This window comes from Schistocerca serialis, chromosome 1 (assembly GCF_023864345.2).
Source record: "Schistocerca serialis cubense isolate TAMUIC-IGC-003099 chromosome 1, iqSchSeri2.2, whole genome shotgun sequence".
In the NCBI taxonomy this organism is placed as follows: Eukaryota; Metazoa; Arthropoda; class Insecta; order Orthoptera; family Acrididae; genus Schistocerca; species Schistocerca serialis.
Genome location: NC_064638.1, coordinates 833,332,344 through 833,354,711, shown reverse-complemented (window position 1 = coordinate 833,354,711; position 22,368 = coordinate 833,332,344). Strand labels below are relative to the sequence as shown.

At 43.5% G+C, this 22,368-nt stretch overlaps 1 protein-coding gene across 1 annotated transcript in view; it reads right to left on the bottom strand.

The window, feature by feature from the left end:
• LOC126484850 (synaptic vesicle glycoprotein 2A-like) overlaps nucleotides 1–22,368 on the bottom strand; it is a 116,375-nt gene that overhangs the window by 66,402 nt on the left and 27,605 nt on the right. The window contains exons 3-4 of the mRNA XM_050108449.1: nucleotides 22,016–22,177; nucleotides 3,470–3,632 (exon numbers count right to left, since the gene is read on the bottom strand). Coding sequence (XP_049964406.1) covers nucleotides 3,470–3,632; nucleotides 22,016–22,177 — 325 coding nt within the window. The remainder of the gene's footprint in view (nucleotides 1–3,469; nucleotides 3,633–22,015; nucleotides 22,178–22,368) is intronic.

Below are 22,368 nucleotides of genomic sequence, written 5' to 3'. Positions count from 1 at the left end.
AGGACTGTAGCATTTTGATATAATCCATACAGAAGTGTAACAAAAATGCTCGAGGCACTGAACTGGATACCCTTTGAAGATGACTTAATTTCTGCGAAATCCTGTTGGTTAAATTTAGAGAACCTGTGTTCGAAGAAAACTGTTATGCTCTCTCCATCACATATGTCGTATAGGGATCACGTGAATACGATGACAGACATTAGGTCGCATACAAAGGTATAGAAACAGTAATTTTTCTCTCATTCAACAAGCGAATGTAATCGGACACAGAATCACTAATATTAGTGTGACGTATCCTCCATCAGGCACTGTACAGTGGCTTTTGGAGTACATCTGTAAATTTAGATGTAGTCGTTGATGAACATTTCGCATAGCAAATTAATTTTAGTATTAAATATACAGGACAGTCATATTAATCTGACTATCGCCTATGTTCGACGTCAACATGCAATAGCAACTCACTGGTGGCAGCACAATAAACAGAACTCCGTCTGAAGAGGCCTTGGAATGCCCAACGGCGCTAACCGAACGCAGTGTGACTCTCAGCCTATAGACGTCACTGGATGGAAGGGCATATGCTCAGCAGACCACTGTCCCGGTCGTTGTCGGCTTTCGTGACTGGAGCCGCTACTTCGCAGTCAAGTAGCTTCTCATTTGGCCTCACAAGAGGTGAGTGCACTCCGCTTGTCAACAGCGCTCGTCAGACGCAGACGGTCACGTCAGACGCAGACGGTCAACCACCCAAGTGCCGGCCAATCCCGACAGCCCTTAATGTCGATGATGTGACGGGAATCGGTGTTAAAACGACGGCAAGGCCGTTGCCGGCAGCACTGTAAAGTGAAGGGTACATAAAGCGTGTCGGTGGATACAGAAAATACTACAGTCGTTGTCGTAATGTGAAAAGGGAGCGATTTATCTGACGTCACAAGGTTACTATCAGTGGCTTTCGGGCCAAAGATGGAAATATTTCCGAAGCAGTTAAGTATGAAAACTATTCACCTGCCGCCGTGGCTAAAGTGCACCGTGCATGGCAAAATTTCGCTATACAAACCGACGCCGAGGCAACTGTGTAGCACCACAGGCCATACATCACAAGGATGAACGACAGCGGCGTTGATGTGTACGGGCGTATAGACGTGCAACTGTTGAGCAACTGACCACCCAGGTGAACAAAGGGGCTGCCAACAATGCCTCCTCAACGACCGTTCAGCGAACATTGCTGCTTAATGGGGCTCTGCAGCAGGTGCCTGGTTCACGTGACCTTGCTGACTGCTGTTCGTCGGGGACGCCCACTGAGTGACTACAGGTGGCCTTTTCAGACGAATCACGTTTTACGCTTCATTGGACAGATGACTGTTGGCTTTTATGGCACAGCAACGATCGTCAGGAAGCTACAGAGAGGAGGACAGACGTTATCGTCTGGCGAATGTCTTTGGGCATTCTCTGAGTGGTGATATTGTCACTCTGATACGCACAATGGATCAATATATGTATGCATCTATTCTCCGAGACCATGTCCACCCCTACATGCACTTTGTTTTCCCTCGGCACTATGGCATCTAGCGGCAGGACAATTGAATGTGTCACGCAGCACGCAGCATATGTGCAAAGAGCTGCAGAATGAGTTTACTGTATTCCCTGGCCATCAAACTCCCTGACGTTAGACCCAATCGAGAATCTGTAGGTACACCTCCATCGGGCTGTGCGCGTCATGGCTCCTCAATCGAGTAACATAGCGCAGCTGGCCACGGCACTGAGTCAACATGGCTGCACATCCCTGTAGTTACCTTCCAGAACATCGTTAACTCTCTTTCTGCATGTCTCACAGCAGTTTATTCAGATTTTTGATAGGCGATCACGTTAATGTGGCTGGATAGTGTGTTATCTCTCTTGGAAGCAAACGAAATCAATTGTAACAAAATGACTCCTGTCCGTGGTAAACCGCTTGGCTCCCAAAAACACCGATCATGTAAAACCGGCGCTCTTAAATTAAAACATCCTAAAAGCCGTAAGCTAAAGGTAACAAGTAAAACCTATGTTTCTTAATTCACTAAGTTTTATTTAAGTACAAAATTAAAAGTCATTGGGTCATTATATTAAGATAACATTTGTTTTTGGGTGGGGTCCGCCTTTAGAAAAACACAATTTCGTTTTTTGTCCCAGATATGTTTCACTGCAATTGCAGCATCATCAGTCGTTTTTTTTTTTTTTATTGTGGCTGCCAAACATAAGGAATATTCGTTATTGTTTAAATATATGTAAATATTAGTTTCTAAATCGTAATCACAGATTTTCGAAGAGCACATAAAATTGTGTATTCATACCTTCTTACCACATAGCGTGGTTTTACTGCTGTATTACGTTTTTACAGTGTTTGTTTTTCTTTGCAGTTTATCACCTGCAACTAAATACAACTTAATGTAGGCAAAATATTTACGCAAGAATTACGATTTCTAAACTGTTACGGCTATGCCTGAGATTAATAATTCATGTGAAAGGTTGTGTGTGTGTGTGTGTGTGATCTATTTACATTACGTTTTTGCGTAAATATTTTGCCTACATTAAGTTGTATATAGTTGCAGGTGACAAAATGTAAAGAACAACAGACACAGTAAAAACGTAATACAGCAGAAAAACACACTATGGGGTGAGAAGGTATCAATTTTATGTACTCTTCAACAATCTGTAATTACGATTTAGAAACTAATATTTACATGTATTTAAACAGTACAGAACATTCCTTATGTTTAACAGGCACAATAATAAAAAAACCACTGATGATGCTGCAACTGCAATGAAACATATCTGGGACAAAAAACCAAATTTGTGTTTTGCTAAAGGCGGACACCACCCAAAAGAAATGGTTCAAAAATGGTTCAAATGGCTCAGAGCACTATGGGACTTAACATGTGAGGTCATCAGTCCTCTAGAACTTAGAAGTACTTAAACCTAACTAACCTAACACACACATCCATGCCCGAGGCAGGATTCGAACCTGCGACCGTAGCGGTCGCGCGGTTCCAAACTGAAGTGCCTAGAACCGCTCGGCCAAACCGTCCGGCCGGACCCCACCCAAAAAACATGTGTTATTGTTAAAGGAAACACAGACAAAAGAGCTTCAGCCTCAATATGATTATATTCAGATACATAACCAGATTCATGACCCGACATTCTTCTTGCCAAACAAAATGTAGCACCCTGTCCCGGGCGCAACGTACGAACACAACTAAATTACTAAGAACAAACGTTCATAACGTAAGAATTTCAGCACAAAATTTAGGAAACTATATTCTTACTTTTCGGGAACCTACCTCTACTTTATTCGTCAGTAGACTGACGATAAGTACATTTACAGACAGTTAGTTTTAACTCGATACTGTGGCAATAACTGACAAGGTTGTGAATGATGACTTCAGTCTAGATAAAATACAGAGCTATAGCCAGTATGAGGGAACCAGGAGGTACTCACAAGAAGCCGTTCCAGAACCTGAAGATGAGCAGCAGCCAGAAGGAGTGCGAGAAGCTGGAGAGGACGGTGCACGCCGAATCCGCCACCAGCGTCAGCAGCAGCACGGTGCGCCGGCCGCGCGTGTCCGCCAGGTAGCCCCACAGGTGCGAGCTGCACAGCATGCCTGCACACACCAAGCACAGCACATCAGCACCGTGTGTCCGCCCTCCGTGTCACATGTGCCTTCGCCATGGCGAGATGCACTGCACGACTGCAGAAATAATATACGGGTTGGTTACAATTAAAAGTGCGGCTACTCACAGAGGTCGAGTGGGGGCTATAACTACCGTATGGCAAGGAAACATGGCAGCGAAACTTGGTAGATATTCTCATGCATTAATGTAGAACCGATTTACACTGAAAAAGCTACTTCCAATTGAGGCCACAAGGTGAAAATGTGGCGCTGTGAATCAAGAAAGACGTACAGAAATGTTTCCGTATGTAATTACCTTAAGGAAAGGGTCAAAGAAGTGAGACAGGAATAATGTTGATTTTAATACTAACCGCCGTTTACACAATTTGTTCAATGAGTACCGGAGACGTCGTCGAGATGCTGCATCCGTACAACGATGTGGTCAACAGTTGCTCGCCGGCCGAAGTGGCCGTGCGGTTAAAGGTGCTGCAGTCTGGAACCGCAAGACCGCTACGGTCGCAGGTTCGAATCCTGCCTCGGGGATGGATGTTTGTGATGTCCTTAGGTTAGTTAGGTTTCACTAGTTCTAAGTTCTAGGGGACTGATGACCACAGCAGTTGAGTCCCATAGTGCTCAGAGCCATTCAACAGTTGCTCGCGGCGGTTCCGGTGGAATCTGGGAAACGCGTTCCTATATACTGGCCTTCAGATCGGATAGAGACCGAATGTGTCCCTGATAAACGCTGTCTTTTAGATATCCCCAGAGCCAAAAGTCACGTGGATTCAGATCAGGTGTTGTTGCAGGCCCTGCGTGTGGAAAACCTCTGGAGATAACACGTTTGTGGAAGGTTGCGTTAAGCAGATCTTGCACTGGGCGAAGCGACATTAGATGTTGCCCCATGTTGCATCAAAACAGTGATTTCCACGCAGTTTCGCTCATCCAAAGCAGGAATTACATACTGTACAAGGAGATCTAGGTAATGTTCAGACGTCACAGTCCATCTGACGGACCTTCTGGGTGTATTCTCGTGAAAGAATAACGGACTGATAATACTGGGTGTTCACAAAGTCTCTCCGCAGTGCCGTATGATTGTTAGCCGCGCGTGCAATATGATTGTTCGCCTGTCTGGGTTACTTCCCTTCAAGTGGACTCTCCCAACATTTCACTGTTTCGTTTGTCTCAGTCAGCGTCAGTAGTATCGTTGGTGTGTGACGTTACGTGTTGAACGTTTAAGATTAGTTCCTTTGTTCGCTTGTTTCGTTTTTGTCACTGTTAAAATGCTAACCATTGAAGAACATGTGCTTTTAGTCGAACCAGTGTTCAAACCTGGCGGTAAATACAGAGTTTCAGTTCATCAAACATTTAATTCAGTTTTCCCGGAGACAACACTCCCACATCGCGATACTGTGCGAGATTTGATTAACAAATTTCGAAGTGACAAATGCACCGAGAATTGATCGTCCTAGCGTTTTGTCTAAGGATAAACTACTCGACATTTCCGATAAAATGTCCATGAATCCGAACAAGTAAATAAGAAAACTCGCCCAGGAAATCGAGGTTAGTGTCGGAACGGCTCACAGAGCTGCAAGGAAAAAATTAGAACTTTTCCCATACAAAATAACAGTCGTGCAAGAACTGAAAAATACTGATCATGGCAAGAGACTGCATTATTGTCAATGGTTCAAAAATGTCGTTCAACAAAATGGAAGGGATATTCTTAATGAAACGTTTTTCACTCATGAGGCGTGGTTTCATTTATCCGGGCACATGAACTCGCAAAATTCTCGTATGTGGCGTACTGTAAATCCATTGTGTATTCATGAGGAACCACTTCATTCTGTGAAAATAGGAGTTTGAATTGCAATTTCTAGACGTCGGATTGTGGGTCCCATATTTTTCAACGAAACAATAAACGTACAACGATACTGCGGTGATATTCAGTACCCATTCATAAGAGAACTTGTGTTAAGTAAAATACTGAACGGTTATTTTCAACAAGATGGTGCAATCGCTCATACAGCTCGCGTTTCAATGTCATTGCTTGCTGATGTTTTTGGTGATCGCATAATTTCACAGGGATTTTGGCCCGACCTAACACCAACTGACTTTTTCTTCTGAGGTGTAGCGAAAGCAACTGTCTATAAAAACCGTCCAAAATCCATCGATGAATTGAAAACTCCAATATCCACTTTCACTGCTTCTGTTACAGAAGAAATGTTACAGCTTTTGTTTGGAAAATGTGATTAGACGAATTGAATTGTGTATTCAACAACAGGGGGGACACCTTCAACATTTAATGTGAATATTTGTAAGTAAAAATGAATATTCAATAAATTAATAACTTGTATTTCACTGAGTTTCATTTCGGTATATTCACTGTGGCATGCGACACGCGCGGCTAACAATCGTACGGCACTGCGGAGAGACTTCTTGAACACCCCGTAGAAGTACTTGTGAATCCACACCAGACAGTTCACATACGGCGATTGCAGTGGCTCTTCGTGTTCAACATGCGGTTTAACAGTATCCCAGCTTCGGCAGTTCTGTGTATTCACTGCAACCTGCAGTGTAAAATGTGCCTCGTCACTCCATAGAATATTGCCCGGCCACATGTCATCAAGTTCGATCCGTGCGAGAAACCGAAGAACAAATTCAGAACGTTGCTGCGGATCATGAGGTTTCACTTACTGTACCGTTTGGATTTTCTGCTGGTGCTAGTGTAAAATAGACCTCAAAACTTTCCGTACTGTTGGTCATCGTACGGACAATTCCTCGTGACAGTGCAGGGGCCTTAGCTGCATGCTCAGTTACAGCAATAGCAACCACGTCAGTAACCTCCACCGGGATAGGACACTTCCTCCTTCAGGTGCCACACCAAGCTCACGTGTGCTTTCGAATTTCATTATGATATTTTTAAACCAATTAACGACATTGGGCCTCTCCTCAGACCTTTCAGTTAGCGATACTCCCTCAATGCAGCACTGTAATTGCTGCCGTTCGCATAAAGCAGTTTTGATTGTCAAATGACAACTTGGACGTCATACCGTCATACAACCAGAGGTGGTCTCAATTGAAATCATTTTTATTTTCATATTTTAACATTTTTTGAAACGTTCCTTTCTTGAATAAGCATTTATAAAACATAGTCTTGGGATGTTTCCTATGCGGAGCACCCAACACACCTGGACCACAACTTGCTTGTCTACAGATACAGTATCACACATTAAGTTCTTTACTAACTATAGGCAGTGACTGCAATACACCAGTAAACTGTTTTATCTTAATGATCGTCATTGTCATCATCACAAATACTTCAAACATGCGATACCTCCGACGATTCTGATCGTTCCTCCTTACACCTGCTGCCACCTGGCTTTCCTTTTCACCTGCTCTGGCTGCTCCTTAAGGCACCTTCGTTCAGCTATCCCCTTCTTGTTCTAGAACCCAGTCTATTGTTTGTTTTCACTCCTTACTTTCCTCTTCCTTTCAACGGGGCTGAGCACGTGTCCTCTGTTACCGTACCATTACCCCAGTCTACCATTTAATACTAACACGATCAGATTCTCTTTGTTATACTGTTAGCAAATCCGTGCAATCATATAATGAATTACAGGTTTTAATAACATATTCCAGATAAATACAAATCAGTAATAACTATAAGCTTCCCTTCTTACTTCCTCTTTGCTGAAAATAATAAGAATCTAGGCTGCTTATTACCTCACGCCATCCATAACTCAAATGGCGCACATCTTCTTGTTCCTGTTGACGCTAAAGATGGCATCTGTGGCCAAAAGTCGTCAACTTCTCTACCTTCAGATACCCGCTGCACAAAGTACCGTACTCTCCCTTACACCTCACCATACAGTCATCTTTTACATGTTCATCACGTGCGAGATGCAGAACGTGCTTGCGACGATGAATAGCGTATATACACGTTACGGTACTGCACAAGGGATGCGCAGCATGCCTCCAGAAGAAAAAAAAGATGCATCACGACAGAGGACATTAGGAAGGACCCGCATCTACAGGAAAACGTTCATAGGTGTGAGATGTACAGCATTCCTACAGCAAGGATTGACAATGTTTCACCTGCAGGATGGCCATCAAGTAGTTCACAGGCGCAAAACGTACTGCATTCCTGCAGTTGTGAACAGCGGCACGTCACTACTTAAAAGGCTATGCACGAATGACCACAGCGAGGGCCAAATACGTTACCTGAATAAAAATGCGTCCAAGAACATCTACAAGTACCAGGTGTAAATCATGCCTGAGGTAGCAAACTACAGTGTGTCGAGGAACAAATTATTAGTCGACCACATTATTATTGTACCTGCGAGTGAAGGCACTTCGGTATTTCTATCGCGGTATTCCAAGATGACTCGCTGATCCACTTGATATCTGCACAACTGTCTCGAAATCACTCACAAAGCGATGCGTTTCCCTTAGTCACCACTGAACTTGTTTACTGTTACGCCACCGCGTGTTTCCGATAACGGCCGCAGGGGTCCAAATGCTGTAATATCGTGGTCAGGTAGTACATCTTCGTGTCGCTGCCCAGATGTCCGACTGGTGCTGTGATAGGTGTGAACTGCATGGCCACAGCAACAAGGCAAACTACCTCACTTCAAAAACCATTCATTGTATCATTCTGCAGTGGACTCGTGGGTCCATCACTCATACTTACTGACTGCCAGTCCATAGTGTCCAACAGGGACACCAGGTACTGACAGTACACCCGTGGACTGTTAAATCGTCCTTACCGCTGTATTTAGCACAGTATTATTGCACTATTTAACCTGCCAGGGTAGCCGAGAGCGCTAATGCGCTGCTTCCTGGACTCGGGTAGGCGCGCCGGCCTTGGATGGAATCCTCCCGGCGCATTGACGACGTGGGCCGGTATGCTGACCAACATGGATGTGGTTTTTAGGAGGTTTTCCACCTCCTGCTAGGTGAATACTAGGCTGGTCCCCACGGTCCGCCTCAGTCACACGACTCGCAGACCTTTGAAAACGTTCACATAATTCCATGAATTACACTAGACGCAGACAGCTAGTGAACACTAATTCCGTCCTGGGGGAGTTCGGGGTGGCGCCAGGAAGGGCATCTGGCCACCCTCTGCAGTTAACACTGCCAAATCAATAGTAACACGGCCGACCCCGCGTTGAATCGGGACAAACACCCCAAGAAAGAAAGAAAGAAAAATTGCACTATTTAGTGTATGGGAGATTCAGCTGAGCCTGTCGTTCCATGCTGTTTCCTTTCTACGTTGCTATACCTGTCATGCATGAATTAACGACTAAATGCAGATCGTCACGTGCGTTCAAAAAAAGTTACATGAACTGAAACCGAACTCCGCCAATAAAATTTCGGACGCAGTTTTGAGATATTTCGTGGGTATTTTGGTAGAAAAAACTCGTGCTCGCTGGTAGCTCGTTACAGCGTCATAATGTACCTACGATATATTCGGTTTGTTATCCCATTTACCTTCGTTTCTATACAAATGGTTCAAATGGCTCTGAGCACTATGGGACTCAACATCTTAGGTCATAAGTCCCCTAGAACTTAGAACTACTTAAAACTAACTAACCTAAGGACATCACACACACCCATGCCCGAGGCAGGATTCGAACCTGCGACCGTAGCAGTCCCGCGGTTCTGGACTGCAGCGCCAGAACCGCTAGACCACCGCGGCCGGCGTTTCTATACACTAAGCACACAGTAACACAACAACCTTGATACGAAACAATTTGGAGAAGTATATTGTGAAGTGGTTGCCGTTCAGAAGAGGGTTGTGACGCTCTTCTAGTGGGTCATTGAACACTGTGCGGGATGCCTATACGCCAAATCTTCATTAATATACTTGTCCCTACCGTGTGTATCACAATGTACAACTAACACTGCGAGAAAATTAAACCGGAGACAGAACCGAGCAGCACTGAACCCAAGCATTAGGCCGAAGACTAAACTGAGCATTATTGTTGTCAGCAGTAAGTATCTCGTGTGAATGGAACAAATTTGCTACCAGAGAATACACACAGAGCATACCGTTAACGTTTGCATTGTTGTGCAGATGTTTTCAGAGTGATGCAGATACACAGATAGATTGAGGTGAGAAATCAAACGAAACGCAATAACTTCGCAACTAGCCACTGGAGACCCGGCATCTAATACCCGAATACTCAGAAAATATCCCCGGAAAACCCCTGAAATTTTGTCGGTGAAGTTCACATTCACCCTAAATACTGGTGCACATACTAATGTCTTCATATGTAGGATGCAGACTGCATTAATGAAGTTAAAAACCTCGAATCCATTTTCATTATAAATGGTTCAAATGGCTCTGAGCACTATGCGACTTAACTTCTGAGGTCATCAGTCGCCTAGAACTTAGAACTAATTAAACACAACTAACCTAAGGACATCACACACATCCATGCCTTTCATTATAGGTAAAATAACGTTAACCAATACTGATCTCCGAAGATATCAATTAAAATGGCATAGAAAGGCGCTGTAAGTAATGTGATAGCTCAAAAAATAAACCTCGATCACACTGAACACTCTTAATGGAAGTTAACTTAGGTTAGTACGGGGATATATCAAGAGGATTTTGTTTGGAGGTACTTTTTGTCACTGAGCACGTGGAGCGAGCAGAAGGCAAGACCGTAATCGTCCGAGAGCATCCAACATACAATTTAGAGAAGTGACTTTGAGAGATTTTTCTCGAATCTCTGCTCTTCACACACACATCAAAAAAAGTTTTGCATCATCTCGGTTCCGAGAGCTCCGGAATCTGTACTGAAAATTGGAATAGAGATCAGCATAAACATCATTTCCGCCATTTCTATTGCTCATGAAAACCACACATTGCATGTTGTACCACCATACAACGAGACCTTCAGAGGTGGTGGTCCAGATTGCTGTACACACCTGTGTCTCTAATACCCAGTAGCACGTCTTCTTGCATTGATGCACGCCTGTATTCGTCGTGGTATACTATCCACAAGTTCATCAGGGCACTGTTGGCCCAGAGTGTCCCACTCCTCAACGGCGATACGGCCTAGATCTCTCAGAGTGGTTGGTGGGTCTCGTCGTCCATAAACAGCCCTTTTCAATCTATCGCAGGCATGTTCGATAGGGTTCATGTCTGGAGAACATGCTGGACACTCTAGTCGAGTGATGTCGTTATGCTGAAAGAAGTCATTCACAAGATGTGCACGACGGGGGCGCGAATTGTCGTCCATGAAGACGAATGCCTCGCCAAAATGCTGCCGATATGGTTGCACTATCGGTCGAAGGATGGCATTCAGCCTGCACCTCGTCGCCGTGCGGTAGTGGTCTCGCTTCCCGCGCCCGGGTTCCCGGGTTCGATTCCCGGCGGGGTCAGGGATTTTCTCTGCCTCGTGGTGACTGTGTGTTGTGTGATGTCTTTAGGTTAGTTAGGTTTAAGTAGTTCTAAGTTCTAGGGGACTGATGCCCATAGATGTTAAGTCCCATAGTGCTCAGAGCCATTTGAACCATTTTTTTATGGCATTCACGTATCGTACAGCCGTTACGGCGCCTTCCATGATCACCAGCGGCGTACGTCAGCCGCACATCATGCCACCCCAAAACAGCAGGGAACCTCCACCTTGCTGCACACGCTGAACAGTGTGTCGAAGGCGTTCAGTCTGACCGGGTTGCTTCCAAACACGTCTCTGACGATTGTCTGCTTGATTATGCGACATTCATCGTTGACGAGAACGTGATGCCAATCGTGAGCCGTCCATTCGGCTGTTGTTGAGCTCATCTGTACCGCGCTACATTGTGTCGTGGTTGCAAAGATGGATCTCGGCATGGACGTAGGGAGTGAAGTTGCGCATCATGCAGCCTATTGGGCACAGTTTGAGACGTAACACGACGTCCTGTGGCTGCACGAAAAGCATTATTCAACATGGTGGCGTTGGTGTCAGGGTTCCTCCGAGCCATAATCCGTAGGTAGCGGTCATCCACCGCAGTAATGGCCCTTTGGGGGGCCGAGCGAGGCATGTCATCGACAGTTCCTGTCTCTCTGTATCTCCTCCATGTCCGAACAACATCGCTTTCGTTCACTCCGAGACGCCTGGACACTTCCCTTGTTGAGAGCCCTTCCTCGCACAAAGTGACAATGCGGACGCGATCGAACCGCGGCATTGACCGTCTAGGAGTGATTGAACTACAGACAACATGAGCCGTGCACCTCTTTCCCCGCGGAAGGAATGGAACTGATCGGCTGTCGGACCCCCTCCGTCTTATAGGTGCTGCTCGTGCATGGTTGTTTACATCTTTGAGCGGGTTTAGTGACATCTCTGAACAGTCAAAGGGACTGTGTCTGTGATACAATATCCACATTCAACGTCCATCTTCAGGAGTTCTGAGAAGCGGAGTGATTTTTTTTTGTGTGTGTATTATCATGCGTATTTAAGTGCTAGACGATCAGGTACGAGTCGTGTGCTGTGATATGCTTTTCCTATCCACTATTGTGCTTTCGTTGTCTATGGCGATTCGAATCGTCCTTGTACCTATAAAGGTAAAAAGTTACGTGCATAATTAAAAAAAGATTGCTATTCGCAACGAGTTTATTTACATCTCTGTAACGGGTTATATTATCTATGTCAGTGACAACTGGCGTTCATGCAAACTGCATACAATGATCGACACGGTTTTGTAGTCGAGTTGCCCATCCTCCTGTTCGTTGAGGAGCTCCGGAAGAAAAATTTAAAGATGTCTGATAAATGAGCTGGTATGCATTATGCAAAGATTTCAAGTTCATGAGGTATACTAAGTTATCAGTTTAATTAAAAAGGCAGCCTTAGTAATTAAATAGCTCTTCACGTCAGAGAAACTTGGGATATAAACTGTGACCGAAAATAAAACGGGCAATGTACGTATCTGAAAAGGGCAGAGAAATAACAAGAGGACAGTAAATGGCCGTTGGAAGATAATGTAAAACGGCGATAGATTTCTGCATAAAAGTGAAACTCCCTAGTGACGCAATGAAATATTTCAACCCGTGTAGTACATGCAGATAATTGTAGAGTATTTCGACACTTTGGGGAGCAGTTCCGTGACTTTCTCTTTTACAGAAACTATCGAGTTTGGCGGAACACAAAAAAATATATGAAATATTGAAGTGTGAACCCACGATCTTTCAGTTTTCTTAGCATGTTTATCAACGGAGTGTGGGAAATTTTTGTGAATACTTAATTCCAGTCTAGAACGATCCAGCATTTACTCAAATTTCCATGGTACACCATAAACATCCAGCCAAGAACCGTTTCAAATTATAGCTTAAACACATGTGTGCAGAAATTAATGGAACCAAACAAAAGTTTTCAAGTATCTGGCTGGATATAAGTGACGAAATGGCTCCATATTTCAGTCCATCAGAGTACCTGTTGATGCCATTTCGGTCTGACACTGAAATATTTTCATTTCGGTACTTACATCCGGTGGGGTACCTGAAAATCTTTTCTACAACACACCCGCTGGAAAAGACTGCAACAACCATTGAATTTTTTTGCTGAAGAGCGTCACATACTTTAGATTTTTCTAAACATGTATTAATATCTAGTTCAAAACTTCTTATCGGTTTTGCTTACGCACAGCCATATTCAGATTCATAATTATATGACACATGTGATTGGCCAGTATCTTCATGTAACATGGGCTTACTTTTTCCAATCGACCATAGATGTGAAAAATGGTTGTGAATAGTGATGAATTATCTGTGTAGCCTATATAATAACATATTTGAAGATACATGTGCCATTCTGAAACCGGCAGTAATATATAAAGGCAATTCGAGCTCCACCAAATAAACTTTCAGACTGTCAGTTTAAAGACAAACAAATTCAGCCGTTCTTCATCAGCCTTATTACTACGAGTTTCCGTGGATTATACGTTCATCATCAGGAAGATATAATTATTAACTAAAAATACGATTCGTAGCCTTCATACTATTTTCCGGGCAACCTATATAGCGCAGACCTGCAGTGATCACAGATTACTTTTTCAGTTCTTAATTGCACAATTCATTTTCGATTGACTGAAGTAAGAGGAGACTATCAGCCTGTAAAGAGTGAATAGCACAGGGTAAATACGGCTCACGAAAGCAGACTTTGACTAATGAAAAAACAGTGTCACTAGTTGCCTAGACAACAATATGAACAAATCATCTGTTTCGTCACTTTAAATAAATACTTCTGAAGATTACGGTATATTCCTTCGAAACGCATAGTGCAAAGATTAATAAAAGTAAGTGAACACCGTTATTTGTGAACTCGAACTGATACTCGTAACAAGTACGTTTCGTACTATCATAGAATATTCACCTTGTTTTAGATGTTGTCCTGAACCGGACTGAATTGATGGTCTAATTGGACCAAACTATTTTGTGATCAGTCTGCCCTTTCTTAGAGCATCAAAGCAATAATACTTTTCTCAAATGAACTAGATTGGCAACCAAATCGCCCCTTCCTATGTTCATATGGAATGTAAAAAAAATGCATAATACTGTAAAGATAAAACTAGGTATAAAAGAAGCGTTAAGTACCGTAGGGTAGGGAGGAATAAATCGGGCCTTCTGTAACATACTTGCGACACCTCTCTCCCCCATCCGATCATTGTAAAATACCGCTAAGAGGTTAGTCAGGTCAATATAATATTACTAGGATTGAATTGTAGAAAAGTAGACGAAATAGCAAGTGAGGATATCAAGCCGACCTGCCAGCAAGGGGCAGCCGATGGCCCTCCGTGACGGAGAATGTGCCGGGAAGCGACCAGCCAACCACACTTGGAAGCCGGCAAGACCATATTGTCTGACCTCCAGATAAGATTATACACGTTGCACAGTCAGATAAAGTGCAAAACGTGGTTCCCTGCTTGGACGTTATTACCCGAAATTGTGCGTAATGAGTATTGTTTGCCTTATCGTGGTAAAAATAGGAACTCTTCTCAAAATGTGCGGTACTGATAAAGGAGGGCCACAGTTAAAGTGGAGCGATTTATTTTCTAACGTATTCATGAGTAGTTCCAGTGAAGCCAGTTGGGATCGGCAAAGAATATTAGACTTTCGGTGAGACATTCTGTGTGTAGACAGCCCCGCAGTTGTAGAATATTTTATGACTGTTTGTTCGGAAGTATCTCCTTTATCATTTGGAAACCCCATGCTGTAGTACTGAAGTACATGCAAAATTCTTTTCCACGTAAAATCGGGTCTGAGGTGTAGAATTAGTTTTGCGTTAGTGCAGTTGCACATAAGTAAACTATCTAAATATTACTGATGTTTCTTTTCAAATGAGTTACACACCCTGATGCAGCAGGGAAATAAGGAAAACAGAGGAAAAATGCTCCTATCGGAGCATAACAAACACGAATATGTTTTTGTTTATTTAAAAGACCGTGACTGAAAAGTGAACTACCGGCTGCCTCGTTCTACTTTCCCCAGTACCTTTAAAAATTTTCCGAAAAATTTTGACATGTGAACATATTCGCTCTTTTTGTGCTGAGGGAAAAGAAGCCTGTAGCATTGGAAAAGAGACCCAAAAGTAATAAATACTGGAAGATAATAGTCAGTGGATGGGTTATACAAAGAGCGAAGGAGACAATGGCAGAGTGAGAGAAAGAGAAGGACGCAATAGTAGTGGAACGTCGTTGACAGTGACAGAAGAGTTCTAGGAAAAGAGTGAAGAAGAAATGCCAGGAGGGGGAGGGGGAATGAAGAGAAAATTGAAGTGGTTGAGAGACAGAATATATGACAGCGATAACGAAGAAGAAAGAGAGGTAGTGACAGTGAGAAGAGGCAGCAGCTGCATGAAGGAAGGAATGGGATAATAGCAGCAAGAGAGAGACAGTGACAGTGAGAGCAGACTGTAGTATTTGCATTTTTTGTGCTCCGGTAGAAGCATTTTTTCACTGGTTTCTACCTGTTTAAGCTGGCATGTATGAGAAAACTTAGTATCGGTAAGTAATCCTAGAGATCGATATGTTACACTTGTTCTGGAAACGAGGAATTGCAAACCATAATTGAGAATTCAAAATTGAGCGTTTCTAGTGGAGGTCTGTATTGGGCGTTCTGCGTTGCTAACTTTCGAAGACATGTAATAAACGCAGAAGTCATCAACATGCATGGAAGGCGAGGTCACAGGTCCCACGGCTTCAATAAGACCATTAACTGGTTTTAGGAAAATGGCTACACTCAGAAAGGAGCATTGTGAGAATCCATTTTTATGTCTGGGAAGAAAACTGTGAGAAGCTCCTGTTTGAACGTGGAAGGACTGACGAGATAAAAAATTCCGGGTAGAAGTCGTGAGGGTACCTCAAAAGTCTTACCCATTCACAGTAGTAATGATAAGATGCTAGTATGTAGTGTCTTAGGCATTTCAAAGGGCAAAAAATAAAATATGTCGTTAAAAAGTAAAAGAATGTGACGTTCTGTTCTAAGCATACATAATGCACCACCTAATTAGATATGAGGTCAGGGCTTGGTACTTAAACGCTGAATAATTCATGATCGATGTATGGGATATTATATGCTTCAGAGATTTGAGAATCGAGGGATAGATAAATACTCTCCGGATAACTTTTATAGAAGTGGATGTTGCCGAAGCTCAGCAGAGTGAGTTGCTAGTTGTTCAGCAACAAAGGTAGAGTCAGACTAAATGACACCATCTAAACGGTGAGCAGTTTGCCCCGTACGTTAGAAGAGGTGTAACAGATCCCAATAATGGTTACAAATCTTTCTCAGCTTTCCTTCCTCGGAGTTTTAAAATCGGATAGTGGGCGCAGGTTCGGAGTCTTTTGAGGGTGATAAGTACATCCCTCCACGGATCTCGTTCACGTTGCTAAAGTGAATCTCTAATTTGTATTGACCACAGCTGCTTCACGTTTCCACCATGGTGATGGTTTGCAGCAGAGGAATGTGAGGAGAGTGAGACCACTGTAGGCCTACCCCTAGCATTAGGAAGGTACACTACATCTTCAGCGGGGAGTCCTGCATGGAGGACGATTTCCAATCCAATGCCATTGTCAGAGGCATGTGAGATGTGGGCCACGTAGCCAGTGGGAGTGTAGATATCAGCAGCGATCACTTCTTGGAGGGGAGGCAATGTCAGCATCAGCAGTGTAAATCGTGTCTCTGAACATTTACAATTTATGTGGTGCCTGAATGGTGGCCAGATTAATCGCTGCAATGCGGGAGTGTTTTGGACATGCTACCCTGTTAGCATGGAGGATCATGCAGAGATGTCTAGCTGGCATGAAACATCCAGTGCAGCCACTGTGGTCACAGTCACTGGTGGAAGCGGGTCAGGCGCCACAGTGGGGCGTTCCCAGACAGGTGGGCCAGCACCCTTATCTGCTCTGTTGTCGACATCATCATCCCAGGAGATTGAAACCAATGGCAGTCGTCGCGCCCATCGAGCACTAGGTATGGTGATGCTGCCACGATGGGATGTGGGAACACCCCTCCAAGAGATCCATTACTGTCAGCTGGGATTGCAGGATGCTCCCCAGATAGAACATTAAGAGTGGCCACTTCTGTCGTCAGGGTGCTCAAAAGGAGATCACTAGCCGGTATCTGGTCCACTATCTACGATACCTCGTGAGGGAGTGTGTCGTTGGAGACCGTGAGACTTAGCTTCTTCTGTTTTCAGGGTGATTGCTGCTTCCAGAGGTGCTGTTCTGTTTCGGAATGTGGCTGTTCGTTGTCCAATGTTGTGTACGTCTGAAGAAAAGCGAAGTTAATCACGACGCTCGGTTCGATGTGCATCGTGGTAGGCGGGCCGTTCATCGAACTCTGGAGTGTTCTCGTCGCCATCAGAGGAGATGGTGCCGGCGGGGTCTCGTCCACCCCGTCATTGCCGAGCGAGAGTGCTGGCGGGTGCATAGGCGTACACTGAAGTGACGCATCCGAGTTGCACATGGCCAAGGCGTAGATGTCTGGTAAAGAAATGGTTGTCACTTTGGGAGCTGCGTCACTGTAAGGGATCTGAGGCGAACAGCAATGGAGAAATCGAACCTAATGTGACGCTCTTGTCGATATCCTGCCCGTGTCTGCAGTTGGTCATCATATATGACGATGGCTCGCACACCACCCGTCAGCAGATATGATGCGTGTTTGGACAGTTCGACCTTGATCTCTCGCACACCATTTAACACATGGCATGTCGGGAACGTGTGCTATTTTTCCGCGATGTAGCCCACAACGTTGTCGTAGTATCGGAAGGCATCAACGACCACATCTTGCGGCACTTCGAAAGAGAGCTCAAACACCCGAATTGTCTACCGTCACCTTCTCAATATGCCTGTCACAGTGTTTGAATTTTAGTCCGTGTGCATGTTGTCGAACTACGTCAGCGAGTCCGTCGTCATTTTAATGCAGACAGTGCTGCTGGCGATAGAGAAGTGAATATCTATCACTTGTCGCGAAAGAATTGTTCGATTTCTTAAGCGCCAGGCGTAAATATTCGGTTTGGAATGTAACTTTAAGTGTCTCATGTCGGTAAGGCCGGGCGGGGTAACCGCGCGATCTAGGGTGTCTTGCCACGATCCACGTGGCTCCCACCGTCGGAGGTTCGAGTCCTCCCTCGGGCATGGGTGTGTGTGTTGTCCTTAGCGTAAGTTAGTTTAAGTAGTGCGTAAGCTGAAACATCCCCTTTTGAACAATTCTTACAAGACTGTCCTTAAACTGACATACAATATTTTTAGCGCAACGCAATCTGACTTTCAAAATTCCCTACAAAAGAATGGCCCTGACTAACATTAAACTATACCTTTCACAAATCACTTACCTCACAAAAATCTTCGCTGCTCAAGCTACTGCAATACAGCGAGCGCCACTACTGCCAGCTAAATAAAAGATTCAAACTATGGAAGGCACTAACTACTGATAGGGATAGTTAGCAAATGAAAGATATTAATAGAGAACAAACAATGTATTTACCTTGATATCATCATATATAAATATAACAGTTCATGACAAATTTCAAAACTCCGCCATCTCTCTCCCCACATCCACCACTGCTGGCGGCTCACCTCCAACTGCGCAACGCTACGCGCTGTTCACAGCCAGCTGCCTAACACTACAATGGCGAGTATTACAACAATGCAAAGCAGCCAAAGACTGCACACAGCACAGCCAGTGATTTTCATATTGAGCGCTACGTAACGTTGCCAATAAGAAAACATAAACAGCCTACTTACATAGAGAAAACATAAACAGCCTACTTACATAGAGAAAACATAAACAGCCTACTTACATAGAGAAAACATAAACAGCCTACTTACATAGAGAAAACATAAACAGCCTACTTACAAAGCTTATGGACCGATGACGTCAGCAGTTTGGTCCCATAAGACCTTACCACAAATTTTCCTCTCGGCGGTAAGAGTGCTCCATGGGGTATAGTGTTGATGGACGCTATACAAGACGAATATCGCGACGCAGAAGTAAACAACACCGTAAGCGGAGCAGTACCCGATGCTTCAAGCAGGTCCGCACGCGACCACGGACGGTTGGCCGGTGTGGCCGAGCGCTTCTAGGCGCTACAGTCTGGAACCGCGCGAACGCTACGGTCGCAGGTTCGAAACCTGCCTTGGGCATTGATCTGTGTGATTAGTCAGGTTTAAGTAGTTCTAAGTTCTAGGGGTCTGATGACCTCAACAGTTAAGTCGCATAGTGCTCAGAGCCATTTGAACCATTTGATCACGGACGGAAGCTGACTGTTACTACTAAGCCATTCGGACACAGTAGTCAGTGCAACTGCACGGACTATACCGGGACGCCTCACTGAAAGGATCATTGGCCAGACTCGTTTTAATTACATGTTCGAACTCTTGCGAGAATTGTCTGAATGTCGTGAGTAATGAGGATAATGGGCAGCAGCAAAACATCAGTAGTCTGCAGATAGGCTGAGATAGCTTACTAGTCAGAGCATTTGCCTTATGAGCAGAAGGCCGGGATTTGTATCCCACTTCAGCACAAATTTTCAGCTTCTCCATTGCCGTGGATCAATGGCCACTGGCAGCTAAATGTCATTTATTCCTCTGTGCCTCGTTCGTTATTCTTCCTCTTCTTCTTCTTCTTCTTCTTCTTCTTCTGGCCGTTGGCTGAACTAGAAGTAACTATCGTAATCTATATATTATCCGTTGAATTATAATGTTATTACATTCAAGGGTGTGTGCAACTTTCTTAGAAACGATTACCTTTCATTTCTGCCGTTTCATTTAATTTATGGATTTGATTTCTGTCCGTTTTAAACAAGTAGATTTTGGAATGTTTTTGTAACTGAACCAACTAGTGTTTTATGCTCTCTATCGTAGATTATTTCTTGACTGCGATACAAACCTAATTATTTCCATTTAACAATTATATGCACGAAAATCTCAATGAACATCTTTTACGCGGTCGAATGTTATCAAACGATGATTGGCTTGATGCAATCATTTAAAGTGATGGATATTTAATAAATGTTCTTTATTTGCAGAAATCTCCATAATGCAAAAAAATACTGAAATACAAAATTATCATTTTTCTTTTCCATTGCTATAGGAGTGTATCCTTTGGATGCGACAATTGGCGATTATGATCGTGACATTCTCATTTGTTTGGTCGCTAGAAAACTTGTATGAAAATATCATAAAAACTATAAAAGGATACCCTTCAAGCATCACTCACATAGTTAGTTAGTTATTTGGTTGCGTGTTCCACTGACCAATCGCACGGTACGGTAGCTGTTATGATGTGGAACGTGTCAAGTGCGCAAGAAATGCACATATGAAACCAGATTTTTTATTATGTATATATTACAATACAGAGTTAAGGATTAATATTTCTATTATTTATCTCATTCCCTTAAATGGCACAAAATGCATATACTATATTTATAGATTTCTTTATTCCTATTCAAAAATTCATCTATGGTATAGAAGGACTTGTCAAGGAGATATGATTTCAATTTCTTTTTGAAGCTTTTACTGCTGTCTGTCAGACATTTTATTTCATCTGGTAATTTGTCGAAAATTTTTATAGCAGCATATTTTACCCCTTTCTGTGCGAAAGATAGGTTGAGTAAAGGATAGTGTAAGTTTTTCTTTTTTCTGGTATTATAACCGTGAATGTCATTGTTGTTTTTAAACTGGTTCATGTTGTTGAGAACTAATTTCATTAGCGGGTTAATGTACTCTGAAGCTGTTGTAAGAATTCCCAATCCTTTAAAAGATGCCTACAAGATGTGCGACTATGAACCCCACACATTATTCTAACCACTTTCTTTTGAGCAGTGAATACTTTTTATCTAAATGTTAAGTTACCCCAAAATATTATTGCGTATGATATATAAGAGTGAAAGTATGCAAAGTATGATTATGTTAGCGTACTAATTTCCAGATCCTCAAAATTGTCAATTATTCTGATTGCAAAAGTTGCTGAACCTAGTCGCTTTAGAAGATCCAAAATATGAATTTTCTAATTAAGATTCTCATCTATGTGTACACCCAAAAACTCAGTATGCTCTGCCCTCTCTACTGACTTCTGTTGATGTGCTATATTTATTGAAGGAACTGTACTTTGTGCAGAAGAAAATTAGATGTACTGTGTTTTTTCAAAGTTTAGAGCAAGGCAATTTGCAGAAAACCAATTAATGACTTTTCTGAAGACCTTATTTGTATCATTTTCAGTTGAAGTTTCTTTTACCAGATTAATAATGATGCTAGTATCATCAGTTCAGCTTCCTGTTTCAGAGAGGAAGGGAGGTCGTTCACATATATCAAGAACAGAAGGGGACCCATGACTGAACCCCGTGGAACACCTACTGTAATTTCACCCCAGGTAGATAAAGTGGCAAACTTATTTAAATCACTTGACCCATTTAAGGAAACTTTTTGCTTCCTGTTCTGTAGGTACGACTTAAACCACTCATATGCTGTTCCATTTATACCATAGAACTGTAATTTCTGTAACATAATGTCATGGTTCACACAATCAAATGCTTTGGACAAGTCACAGAAAATTCTTATTGGCGACATTTTATTATTTAAAGACTATTATGTGGACAGTGAAATTGTATATTGCTGTCTCAGTGGAACAGCATTTTTGAAATCCAAACTGTGCTTTATTAAGTATCCCATTACTGTTGAGATGGCTCTTCAGTACATTACTTTCTCGAAGATTTTTGAAAATGCTGTAAGCAAGGATGCGGCCCGATAATTATTGACATCTGTGGTGTCCCCCTTTTTGTGGAGCGGCCTGACAATGGCATATTTTAACCTGTCTGGGAAAATACCTTGAGTTTAGTACCAGCCTAGACGGGCCTGATACACTCCGACGCTCCACAGCCTGCGGTGGCGGTACTCACCGATATAGCAGATAGCGTTGAGTATGCCCTTGTCCTGCGTGGCGAGCCGGAGGTCACACTGGGCGTAGGGCAGCGCGTAGCCCGTGCTGAGCATCGTCACCAGGGTGGTGGCCAGGCACACGCCGCACACCAGCTGCAGCACCCAGTGGAAGCGGCCCTGCCCTGCGCACACAGACACACCACACTGGTCACGCCTCTCCTCCAACAGTTTACAGAGCTTCCAGGCAGCGACGAGGCGAGGAATGAGATATACAGAATTTGAATCAAGAAGAGCTGTCAATATGAGTAACTTAGAAGTAGATATCCTCGGTGCAGCGACACTGCTTAAATCAATGTAGGTAAGTCTTCCGGTC